A 13590-nucleotide genomic window follows, 5' to 3' on the forward strand; every position below is an offset into this window, starting at 1 on the left:
TGTGTTATGGCTTGTACTTTTTATGTAAAATAATAAACACAAAGTGTAACTAGCTTGGTAAATATTAAAATAATTTTGGATTGTACAACAAAATTTTAAAAAGCGGGACTGAAACCTGCGAGCTAAAGATTAACATGCCAGTGCTCTACCAACTTAACTATCTAGATATCTCTGTTCTGGGGTGTCAGTCAGAAGCCATACAAAATTTTAGACACACCGTTTGGAGAAAAAGAAAAATGAAGAATAATATAACCAACCTCTTGTTGCAACATTTTCTTGCCAAGTTCACTTAGTTGGTCAGCTTCTGAGGCTTTATGGCATACCTCTGCAGAAGGAGAACCATCAGATTCCATCATCATAATCTTCTCTCCACTTTCAGTACCGGTCTCCAGACAGTCAGCTCTTTTTCTGAATATTGTAGCTAAGAAAGGTAATAACATTTGCATTACTTCACAGCATACGGAATGGTTTGCCAGTACAATTGAGAACTGCCATTTCCCTAATTTCATTCGAAACAGAACTTCATCAAACTTGTTGATTTTATCATTAAATGTACAAATAAAAAAACAAAAATAATAATATTAATAACAATAATAATAAAAATAATAATAATAATATGTCCAACTACTGTCAACTTCATCACAGCAAGCATGGTAAACTGGAAAACCACCTTGAATCTCCACCACGCAGAAGGGTTGTTAACATCGAGATCGATTAACATCAGATGAGGGATTTTTCAAGGAGATTCACTATCACCACTACTTTTCTGTTTAGCTTTAGCGCTAACACCACTTAGCAACCTGATACACATCAGAAAATGGCAAACTTAACCACCTTGTCAACGTGGATAACCTTAAGACATTTTCCAAGGATGACAACCATTGTGAAGACCTTCAGTAACGACATCAGGATGGAGTTCGGACTCGATAAGTCGGCCAAAGCCACCTTCAAGAGGGGAAAACTCACCAAAACAACAGACCTAGACATTGACACCGTCACTGTCACTAAAATCAAGGAGATGGACCAAGAGGGTACATACAAGTACCTTGGAATAAATGAAGGTGACGGCATACAACACTCAGCCATGAAGGAGAAGGTCCAAAAAGAGTATTATAGAAGAGCGCGGATGACACTTAAGAGTGAACCTAATGCAGCCAATCGATTTGAAGCTATCAACACCAGTGCAATACCTGTAGTATCGTACAGTTTCAATATCATCAACTGGAAACTGTCAGAGATAATGACCACGAACAGGATGCACCATCCGAGAGCAGATGTTGACAGGATGTACCTACCAGGATCATCTAGAGGACGTGGCCTGATCCAGCTTGAACTGACCTATAAAACCTCCACAATCGGTCTAGATGCTTATCTGACGACAACTAAAGACCCACTCCTCCAAATAGTAAAACAACATGATAACAAGAAAAAGCTCTACTCCATCAAAAAAGAAGCAGTAAAATTCAAAAGAGAGCTTGACTACTCAGAAATCACACCATCAGATAATGAAGCAACAACTATCTATGCAAAGCGAGTAAAGAAGACAGCAAAAACCAAGGGTCATGAACAACTACAGAAAACCTGGGAAGACAAGGTAATGCACGGGAAGTACCCAAAAAGGACGAAAGAAGCAGATGTTGACCAACAGAAGACACACCGATGGTTCAAAAACACCGGGCTGAAAGCAGACACGGAGGGCCTTATCATTGCCGCCCAAGACCAGAGTCTCGCCACCAGATCATTTCACCATCGCATCATCAAAGATGGAATGAACCAGCAATGTAGGATCTGCGGAAAATATGAAGAAACCGTAGACCACATCGTCTCTGGATGCCCAGAGCTGGCGAAGACGGGATATATTCATCGACACAATAAGGCAGCGGCGTACCTCCATTGGAATATTTGCAGACATTACAACATGGAAGGTCAGGGTTTTTCAAAGTTTATTATTATTCCCTAAGTAGTCTATAACTAACTAGACATTGAGAGTTTGTGAACAAACTGTAGGTGTTCGGTTTCCGGGAGTAAAAGCCTGGTGTAATTAAAACAAATATTGCACCTTGCGTTGTTCTCAAGATTTGTAATAAATGATCAAAGACGCACAAATTGTCAAAAAACATGATGACGTCATTTCAAGTTCAAGAAGTTAATGTTCTTAACTAACAATCCAGCAAGTTACACCTCAGTCGACGTGCAATACCACGTGACAAATGACGGCGTCATCAAGCTAAGACTCCACAGATATGTTGCTTTTATGAAGGAAATTATGTTTACCATTTTGAAACAATTGTCCTAAACTCTGACAAAAACAAACATCTAGTAAAAAAAGTATTTTTAGATGTTTTTAATCTGCCGCTCTTTTTTGGTGACTCTGAGCGGTATTTTTTTTTTAAAACAGACTTTTGCCAGACTTGTATACCGTGATTGTTTAGCATCAAAACATGTTAATTTCAATTTAAAATCCATTGAATAACGCCTTTTGAGTAAATTTTAACAAGGCTCGATTTTGAATGCCCAAGGAGTCTATAACTGAAAAAAGTTTGCAAATCAGTTGTATAATTCTTGAGATATGGTCCCACTTCCGGTTGACCCAGAAATAGAGGTTATCTTGAGGGCACGGTTTTTCAAAATTAATCTCGAATCCCCAAGGAGTCTATAACTACAAACAGTTTGAAAATCGGCCGTGTACTTCTTGAGATATGGTCCCACTTTCGGTTGAGCCTGAAGTAGAGGTCAACTTGAGGTCACTTTTGTTTCAAATTAATCTCCATTCCCCAAGGAGTCTATAACTACAAACAGTTTAAAATTCGGCGGTGTACTTCTTGAGATAAGTGCTGCAAAGAGTTCATATTTAATTATGCAAATGAGGGTTACGTCATTGATTCAACAATAATTTTAACATTTTTACATTAGGAATTAAGAGAAAACTCAATAGCGCTTTTAACTATCGTAATTTGACACCCGCTGATTTCACAGTAACAAAAATGTGTTTTTCATACTAATAAATTTCATAAGGTACACGATGGACCAATCCAATGCCTTATGAGACATTTCAATTGCACGATTTCTGCACTGTAACATCTAGATCTGACTCTGTATTTGTATGTGTACGTCGCAGGACTCAAACTGGCATTAAAAGTCAAGCTCTAACCTCCCCTCATATAGGCCCCCTATAAGACACAGCCCAGTTTTATGGCTCTGCTTCAACCAAACTCTGCCCATATAGACGATGTGACCTATGTTTACATTCAAACCGCCCTCTGTTGACAAAACACTGTATACGTCATGTTTCACTGGGCAAAAAGACGCGTAGTCATAGTAAGATTGCGTACACTTTCTAGCTGGCTGCCAAAACACAAAGGTTTTGCCCGGCGGTTTGCGCGCGAACCATGTTATGGTTTTCGAGTGACGTCAGAGGTCACATCGTCTATACAACCACTATTTTCGCTTACTGTGCAAGCGCTGAAATATCTGTGCAAGTTCGAAGCAAAGGTTACATATGATGAGTTTCCCCGCGCACAATAAAAAATATCCCTGCTCAGCTGTGAAATATGCTTTATGTAAGTGCATAATATCCGAGCTTCTGAAGTGTCAATTCTTTGCTTACGCAGTGAAGCAGAGTCAAATTGGACCAGTCTCATACGATTTCCCCTCATGTACTAACATTTTTTTAAACTTTTATATGTTTGAAGTGTAGGCCTTACCGAACCTACTTACAGGACAAAATTTCATGGTTCTGATAACCACCAAACTCTGCGCTTACGATCACCATTTTACTGTGCAAGCGAGGAATATAATGTGCAAGCTTGGTAGCATGGGGAGAGGTTGGTGGTACAAAACATTGTGAGAAACAGCTCCATCTGAAGTGCCATAGTTTTGGAGAATTTGATTTCGAGACCTCAAGTTTAGAATTTGAGGTCTCGAAATCAACCATCTAAACGCACACAACTTCGTGTGACAAGGGTGTTTTCTACTTTAATTATTATCTCGCAACTTTGATGACCGATTGAGCTCAAATTTTCACAGGTTTATTATTTTATGCACATGTTGAGATACACCAGCTGTGAAGGCTAGTCTTTGACAATTACGAATAGTGTCCATTGCCTTTAAGCAAGTTTCCATCATAATAGGCCTGGGTGACTAGTGAAATTTACTACTCGGCTAGTCACACCTCAAACACAACAACGACACTCAAGATTTGTGCCGCAATGTGCCGCAAGCGCAACACTAATTATGTTGCGAATAGTAGTAAGCAACACAACCGTTTCACCAAACAGGTAGTCGGGACAATATTTGTAGTCAACGTGTGGGCACGATTATAACGGAGTAGAGAAAAACAGGACCAAACTACATATAGCTTTTTAAATACAAAAAGCAGCTAAACACAGCAAATACCATGCCTCATGTACAAGTTGTGAATCTAGGTATTCTGCTCAATTTCTGCAAATTTTTAAAGCAAAATGTTTTGCCTATTTATTTAAAGCAGCTCAATAACATTGAGCCACTCAACCACCAGAGAAACATCAGCATGATAAAATCTCTGCTTTTGTATTCCTGTCAAAGGTTTTTGTTTGTCATGGTCTAATTTCTGAAAGTAAAGCGAAATACTGGAATAAGTTTAGGCACAAACAAGGTGACTTTACCCATAAATCATTCCAAATCCCAGGCGGTCTATTTTCGTCATGCACGTTCGTCGTAAATGGCATAAGGACTTGATCAAGTTAAGAATTTTACAATTTTGACGTCGTCCGGAAATTAAGGCCACCAGATAGTTATACAGTATCCAAAAAGTGTAAAATTGAAAAGAAAATTATGATCGGACGTATAGTTTTTGAGATATGGCGGTCTAAAGATTGGCTAATTAAATATTCATGTCATTATAATTACATTTAACTGTAACTTCAAAACCTAAGCTTTAATATGGTATAGGGTTTGACTCTTTTATACTAAGCCAAGTTTGACTTTTGCTAGACACAAAATGCCCTGGTAAACCCTATGGGCTTTTGGGGGATACAAATCATAGTAATAACAAATACAAATCTTGACGATTTCAATAGCTGTTCCAACCACTACATCGGAACAGCTAATAATAATAATGAACACTTATTAAGCGCACAAAAAAAAGGTAACAACAAATCACAAAATCAAACCATTGACAAAAATGCCTGTTTGAAAAGATGTGTTTTAAGTTTTTTTGGTTTTAATTGGGTCAAAGAAACGGATGATTTAATTAGTGTAGGCAGTTTGTTCCATAGACGAGGGGCAGCATTTGAGAAAAACAGTCTCCACATGAATGATTGGATATGGGCTCAATAAGGAGGCTAGAATTGTAAGACTGGAGTTTGACAGGAGGATTGTATGAGCTAAGAAGATCATCAATATATGCAGGGGCATTGTTGGTGAGCAATTTATACAGGAAAAGCAGAAGTTTATACTTAATCCTACTGCTTACTGGTAACCAGTGTAATTCTTTTAAAATCGGCGTTATATGGCAGGACTTTTTAGTTAAGATAATAACACAAGCAGCATAGTCATGAATACGTTGAAGACGTTCAATTTGAGTACAAGGAAGGCCATATAGAAGTGAATTACACATATCAAGTTTGGAAACTACGACAGAGTGGACTCTCTGCTCAGTTGCATTTAGTGTTAAATATTTCTTTACTTTGCCTACATTACGAATGTGAAATGTCGTAGAACGTGCAATACTAGAAATATGTGAATGTAAGTGTCAGGGAAGAGTCAAATATCACACCAAGATTACGAGCTTTTGTTACAGCGGTAACTTCCGAGTCACCAATATTAATATGGGGAATAGTAACTTTACAGAGTTGATGCCATCAACCGAGTATCAAAATTTTTTTTTTTTTTATCATTTAGCTTCAGGAAATTGTCCTGCATCCAAATACCAATTTCACAAACACATGTTTCAATACGACTAATGCTCTGATCAGCAGAATTTTGGGATGGTTTAAAAGAGAAATATAACTGAGTGTCATCAGTATATGATAGTTCAGTTTGTTTTTCACGATGATGCTATGAACTGGGTAGGTGTAAAATTGTGAACCACAGCGGTCCAAGAACCCACCCCTGAGGGACAGAAAAATCATGAACAACTGGATCCGATGTGGAATTTCCAATGCAAACATGTTGTGGTCTGTTTTGAAAATAGGATTGGCACCATTTAAGGGCATTACCTTGTAAACCAATAATATCACAAAGTCTCTTGAGCAAAATAGTTTGATCCAGTGTCAAAAGCCGCACTCAAATCAAGCAGAATCAGGGCAGTCACATGGCCGTTATCCAAATGTCATTTTGCACCCGCAAAAGTGCCGATTCAGTGCTATGCTTGAACCTGTATGCTGATTGAAATTTATCTGTAAATTTATCTTTATTTATTCTTGGCTTTAAATAACTTTAAATAACTTTTTCTGATCGCCTGAACAATCTCAATTTTAGCTTAATTAGTTAATTAATTTACCCTTTGTCTTTGATTACAATAATAGCTGTCTATCAATCTCATGAACCCTATGCAGCTTTCTAGCAGTATGTATAGCAACATTAGACCAAGGAATAATAAACAAACTGATGTAGTGCGAGCTGGTGCATGCTTATTAAAAAAAACTACTAAGGATAACCTCATAATTCTGCACACAAGAGTTGAGATTGGTAGAAGTCATATCTAAGTTAGAGAGGGTTAGTAACACAACCAGATCATTGCGGAAAACATCAACATCAAAAGACTTGTTTTGTAATAGTAACTTTAGGGGGTTGTGGTTTCTGAAGTGATAGTTAAGACATAATAGCAAAGTGATCAGATAACCCAGGATGAAGATAAATACCAGAAACAAGTGCAGCATTTTCGCAAGTTTTAACAAGTGACTTTATTTAATTTACCAAACTTGCTATGATTCCCCTCACTGCTTGACCGGCGCAGGGAAGTTTCCACTTGCAGGCTTGCTTGGCTTTTATCCCAACCTTGGTCGCGGCCCAATTTCATAGAGATGCTTAACGAATGATTTTGTGCTTAATGGGCGCACCTAGCAATTTTTTTCATTTCACAGCCTTGGTTAAAGACACCTTTGGTAATTGTCAAAAACCAATCTTCTCACTTGGTGTATATCAACATGTACATAAAATAACAAACCTGTGAAAATTTGAGCTCAATCGAAATCAAAGTTGTGAGATAATAATGAAAGAAAGAACACCATTGTCACACGAAGTTGTGTGCTTTCATATGCTTGATTTCGAGACCTCAAATTCTAAACTTGAGGTCTCGAAATCAAATTTGTGGAAAATTGCGTCTTTCTCGAAAACTATGGCACTTCTCACAAAAGCCGGAGAAATCACATCCCTGAAAACTCAACACTGAAAAAAAAAGACGTGCTTTAATCAACCTCTTAGAAACTGAACACTCTTCTGATAAAAACCATGACTATGTCTGGTTGGCGCTTAAAGAAAAGAGGAAGATAACATGGCAGCCAGGCTGCATTGTGGGTGGGACCAGAGAGGGCCGTGTTGGAAACTGTTAGCGATTTAAAATGCATAAGCGAAGTGCGGCACCCACTATGATGGGAATGATTTTCGTGTGAAAAATGCAGCAAAAGAACACTCAGAGGTAATCATTTTGTAGAATTGGTTCGCTAACGGTAGTTGAAATCGGTACAAAGTGTTTATGTGCGAAAGGTGCTGATGAGTGGGGTCAAAATGTCCCCTTTCTCCAACACAAACAGAACTTGGGGCATTTATGGCTGGATTTCTAGTTTTAAAATTGGGGAACAAGGTACTTTTTGGCAATGATGCATGCTTGGCAAGATAATGAAGGTATTTTGATAAGTCCAAACAACAACTAGCACATACCTTTTAATTCACTGGTTTCTTTATATGAAACCTATGTTTCTGTGCCACTAAAGTTTGTTTTTGTTTCTACACTCATACCTGCCAACATTGGTATCCCAGAAACAGGGACAAATCTGGACCGATTTTTTGTTGTTGTGGAGGTGAACATCGGAAACTGTATACTTTACTATTTTGGGGGTCAAACTTTGGGTCGCCTGCAATATCTTGTTACCACTAATGCAAACATAATTGTTTTTAAAATTATTTTAAAAATGGGAAGAAAAAAAACGAACCCTTTTTTTTACGATTTACCCTCTTATTTCTGCCGATGATAATTCTTTTTTTCGCCAACAACCATTTTGATTCATGGCTTCATAATTTAAGGATCGGTTATGATAAAAACTTCTTTTGTAAAATAATGTGCGATCGGTCAGCAACGCACATTGGGAAATAGGGTCCAATTACTTACCGCCAACTTGATGCCGCCAACTCCTCCAAAATAAACTTAAAATCCACAAAAGATGCATACAACTATAAAGTGTTAGCCAAAAGAGAATTTTCATAAGTTTTTAAGTTCCATCTCAGTTTAAAAATTGAGTTTTTTTCTTGTGAAAAGATCATCTCTAAGCTACAAGGCCGTCCAATCCGCCATCTTGCATTTAGAGAGGGCTTATAGTACAACCAGTGCATGCATTAATATATTCGCGGGCGATCGCGGCCACATTAAATATAGCGCAAATCAAGACTTGTCAAACCATTTTACAAACTTTAAAACATGGATTTTACCACCGTGCCCCTCAATTATTGGGACAAGGAACCATCGTTTTACTCTTAGATACAATTAGACTTGTTTTCAGTTGTTCACCAGTGTCATGATCGCGCTGCGTTTAAATTATTTTTACTGTTCTTTAGCCACCCCTGCAACACATTGGTTTAGCTTTCTCGCATGATGTATAGCCAGAAGCCAATCGCGCGCATTTAAATTTGCCGCTACTAGAAACCGCACCCTCCTGTATTTTTCCAGTGCTTTTTTTTTTGCAACATAGGACGCTTTTTCGTTGTCACAGTATATTGTGTAATACATCGGCCGTAGTTATTGTCCCCATTTAGTTCTGTTATTGTTGTTGTTTAGTCTATCGTTTGTTGGTGTTTTTTCTGTTGTTGATTTTGGGCGTTTAGGAGTGAGTGAGTTTGCTAGTGAAATTGAATGTTAGTTTTGGATCAGAACGATTTTGATCAGCGATCCAAAAGCATGATTTGATGGTGATGAGCTAGAGACCGTACCAACTGCGTGAAGCTTCCTGAAGCAACAGGTAGACGATCGACAAGAATTCTGTCTTGTTGATTCGTGATCAAAAAACTATTGGCAAAACAGAGCCATACATGTAGATACGATTCTTCTTAACCCCGGTCGACACAGCAACACTCAGCCTGGAGACACCACAAGTTAGTTCGCTTGCACAATAGCCGTAAGTTTTGTTTGATGATTAATATTGTATTTTTTCCTGATGTGTAAAAAACACTGTATACTTTTGATACTCTGCTAAAGTTGCATATTGGCATGGACATTTTTGAATGGGCAGACATCGTTAGATTGAAGTATAGATTGAATTATGAAGTTTGCTGTTGGCAAAGGGAAATTCAGAAGTTCTTCAGAATTTACAGAGATTATCCAGGGGTCGAAATTGCCACTAGCCCGCTAGCCCGGGACTACCAGATTTACAGCCGGGCTACTGATATTTTCCAGTTTGATAGCCCGACGGGCTAGTGGAAAAACAATGCAAAAATCATCATTACAAACAACAAAGAACTGTGCTATGGTGTATTGTAAAGTTTGAGCCGTGACGCGAGACATAATGTGTCTTTCGGGCAACCAAAATCTCATCAGGGCTACTAAAAATTATTGGTTACTAGCCCTGCTGACTACCATGAAAATACACTTAATTTCGACCCCTGTTATCTTACGGAGACTATTTGTGAATATTGCTGGTTACTGCTTTGTGAATTCATTCAATGGCATTCATTCTCTGTAGTATTTATGTTGAGATATATCCAAAAAGCTTGCAAGGATTTTGGTTATCTGTTTAGATGGCCATTATTTGGGGCTTCAATCTCCTGTCATGAGATTCCCTATTTTGAGGATGAACTCAGTGTAGAAAGTGGTGACAACCAGTAATTTTTCAACTTCTTAAAAATAAAATATTGGGAAAGGTGAGATATCAGGACATTCCCGAATTTTAGGGTCTTGAAAACTCAGAAACCGGGACTGTCCCGGGAAAACCAGGACAGTTGGCAGGTATGTACACTTTTGCTATAACCTCGCGTTGCTGTTTGTTTGGCCATTCGTCAGCAGGCCGACATGCTATTGAAAAGTTATTGTGTGTTTTTTTTTTCCTTTATTATACGAAGCACATTCACAGCTTAGCATATCACACTGTAAAAACAGGGAAAAAAAATTGTTTCGGGAGATTATACGATTTCAAAAAGTGCACCTTTAATGCCACGTCACGTGACCTCTGGTGACGTCATCGATCTGAAACTTCACACATATGACGGCTGCCTGACGATCAACATTTTGAGTTGATTACAAAAAACTTCACCACACACATCTTCAAAAAGTCCATTTGAAAGTGTTTTCAACCTGCCGCTAGAGGGCGCTTTTGCATTTTGTGACGTCATTGATATATTTTTTTAACTGCCCACCCTTGCCAGGCACTAACATCGTTGAAAGCAACTTGATACCTTTTGCCACTTTTGAACTAAAGGGGCACTTCCTGTTTCAACCGGAAGCAGAGGTCATGTGAGGTCACGCACACGAAACAAAATGAAGACCTAATTTATCCCTCGCCAATCCCACAAACAGAAACCTATGGTCTCTTGTGGCTGATTTGTTAAAGATTTTCAAACATTTAAAACACAACACTTTTAAGATGATGTCACGTGACTTGTGATAATGTCATAATGACATCCTTGTTTTGTAATGATTATTGCACCAATACCTTTCATCGCTGAAAGTTTCATTGCAATTGCTCTTTAGGAACATCACAAAATCAGCACTTATTAAATGTCATTTCTGAACCAGACAAATAATGATTGCATTTGTGCACAAATGCAGAGCTGTTTCGTCAATACATTTTTCAAATTTCTCAACTGAATTTGAAATCTTGTTGTGTATTCAAAGGAATTTGCTCAATCTGGCATTAATATAATAACAATTCAGATTAAACCATGTTCAGTTAGCAATTGACGACTTAAAGGTGCAACATTTTTTAAAAATCATAAAAAATCACGTGACGACGTCATCATGACGTCATTTCACAGTTCACAAGAACTTACCAATATCTAACAATCTACTAAGTTTCAACATGATTGCATAATTACTTAGGGAGTTATATTAGTTCAAAAAGTGCACCTTTAAGGCCGCGTCACATAACGTCCGTCGATATATCGAAAATACTCAAAAACTCGATATTTTTTTGACATCGAAATCGCCGATGTCACTTTTATAATCATATCGTAATATCGGATTTTCGATATATCGAAAATTTCGATGTTTTGAAAATTTCGATGTTCTTAAATGATATCGAAAATACCAAAAGAGTGTCCGATTATTTAAGAGAAATCTATGTTTGAGTATTAGAAAAGCCGTCGTCGTTATGTAGTTTTATCATTTTGAGTTGCCGTATTAAATAAAACACGTTTTACAACCAAGTATGTCTGCTTGTTCGTTGGGATTTCGCCATCAGCCGCTGGCCCGCCGCAGAAGTTCACGACCCCGCGGCGAGCGTACGGTAAAACCTCAAAAGAAACCACCGCTACTTTGCAAAAATAACCCGGAAAAAATTTGCCCGAATCAACAAGACATAACAAAATAAGGAAGAAAACAATCTTACGTTATACAGAAAAATAATCTTTCTATCAATCCAAGGTATCGTAATGGCGTCATTTTGGTCAAATAAAGCCTACACGTTGTGTTCGTAAACAAGCTAACATTTCTGAGTAACTATGCTTCGCAGACCACGTTGTCGGCGGCTATTGCGTGCGTACCAGCGAAGACTATGGTGTTGTACGGTTTAAGCGTGCACACCAGCGTGTGTGGTTATTGCTATTCGGGGGGAAAACCCGTTTGCCCAAGCATGCACAGACAAGTGCAGTCTTTTGTCAACGCAGTATCGCGTGATGCACTGTGTTACTTTGACAATAGAGGGCGTTCTAGCATTCAATGTTTCATGCCTTTATAGAATGCTAAGTGCTACGAGCCTTTATTGGAGACTACTGTATGTGACTGCATGCTGTTTGCGTTGTATATTGTGAGCGCGGAATGGTAGGTCTGTGTTTTGCGGGACTTTCTAGTGATTTTTTTTCGATGATTATCTCAACCATTTTCAACCGTAAAGGTAGTGTAACATACCAGCGGAGATTTATAATGTATCTAACAATATTGCCGTGAATTGTCGTTATTTTTGAGGGCATTAGACTCTGAAAAAGTTTAGTAACTAATTCATTTAGTGTTGAAGTTTGAAGCGCCACGCTCCCCTAACACACTTCACTCTCCGTCAGCCGTCCGCGTTCACCAATATTGGCCAAGCCAGCGGTAGCGGCGATCATACTTTGTTGTAAAACCAGAAATAATCGGGGCGCGGGACTACGCAATTTGAAATTTTTGAACTACAAACAAATTCGGGGCCCCCCAAAACAGGTTTAAATGTAACCCTGTTAAACTGTCAGTCTATGGTTTATATATTTCTACTCGCCATGAGTATACCCAGTGCTGTTTTTTAGGCTTCATCTTGCGCGCGGGAAATACTCGATATATCGAGTATACTCGATATTAAATTTTCGATATATCGGTAATGGGAAAAAACCGATATCGACGGACGTTAGCGTCACATGACCCCCAATGATGTCATTGATCTGAAACTTCACACATATGATGGCTGCCTGACAGTTAACATGTGTGTAAAATTTGAAGTGATTACAAGTTTCATTGCAATTGCTCTTTGGAAACATTGCAAAACAGCACTTATAAAAATTGTTTCCGAAGATGAAAAAAAAAAAAAAAAACTTTAACAAAAACAAGAGCTGTTTCACTGCGCTGCACTATGAAACAAGAGCTGTTTCGCTGCGCTTAGCTACGAAACAGCCAAAAAAAGAAAACCTTAACAAAAACAAGAGCTGTTTCGCTGCGCTTCGCTACGAAACAGCTAATAAAAAATAAAAAAACTTTATCAAAAACAAGAGCTGTTTCGCTGCGCTACGCTACGAAACAGCTAATAATAATGTTTAGACACGATTGCAAATGGTGCACAAATGCAGAGCTGTTTCGTCAACAAAATTTTCAAATTTCTTAACTGAGCTTGAAGTTGTGATGTGATCAAGCTTTAACAAAAACAAGAGCTGTTTTGCTGTGCTGCGCTACGAAACAAGAGCTGTTTTGCTGCGCTTAGCTACGAAACAGCAAAAAAAAAAACCTTAACCAAAACAAGAGCTGTTTTGCTGCGCTTTGCTACGAAACAGCTAATAATAATGATTAGACACGATTGCAAATGTGCACAAATGCAGAGCTGTTTCGTCAACAAAATTTACAAATTTCTTAACTGAGCTTGAAGTTGTGATGCGATCAAGCTGAATGAGTCGTATGTCGGCAATTGTAAGAACATTTTCAATTGTTAAGCTGGTTATTTTTACATAAAATGCTTTAACATTTTACCAAAATTTCCCGTAGGCTTTATTGCAGCGGCCAACGTGTAT

At 38.2% G+C, this 13590-nt stretch overlaps 1 protein-coding gene across 1 annotated transcript in view; it reads right to left on the reverse strand.

The window, feature by feature from the left end:
* Positions 1-13590, reverse strand: part of LOC139944530 (exportin-5-like) — a 207142-nt gene that overhangs the window by 26805 nt on the left and 166747 nt on the right. The window contains exon 25 of the mRNA XM_071941578.1: positions 258-421. Coding sequence (XP_071797679.1) covers positions 258-421 — 164 coding nt within the window. The remainder of the gene's footprint in view (positions 1-257; positions 422-13590) is intronic.

Source organism: Asterias amurensis, chromosome 1 (assembly GCF_032118995.1).
Source record: "Asterias amurensis chromosome 1, ASM3211899v1".
NCBI classification, from domain to species: domain Eukaryota; kingdom Metazoa; phylum Echinodermata; class Asteroidea; order Forcipulatida; family Asteriidae; genus Asterias; species Asterias amurensis.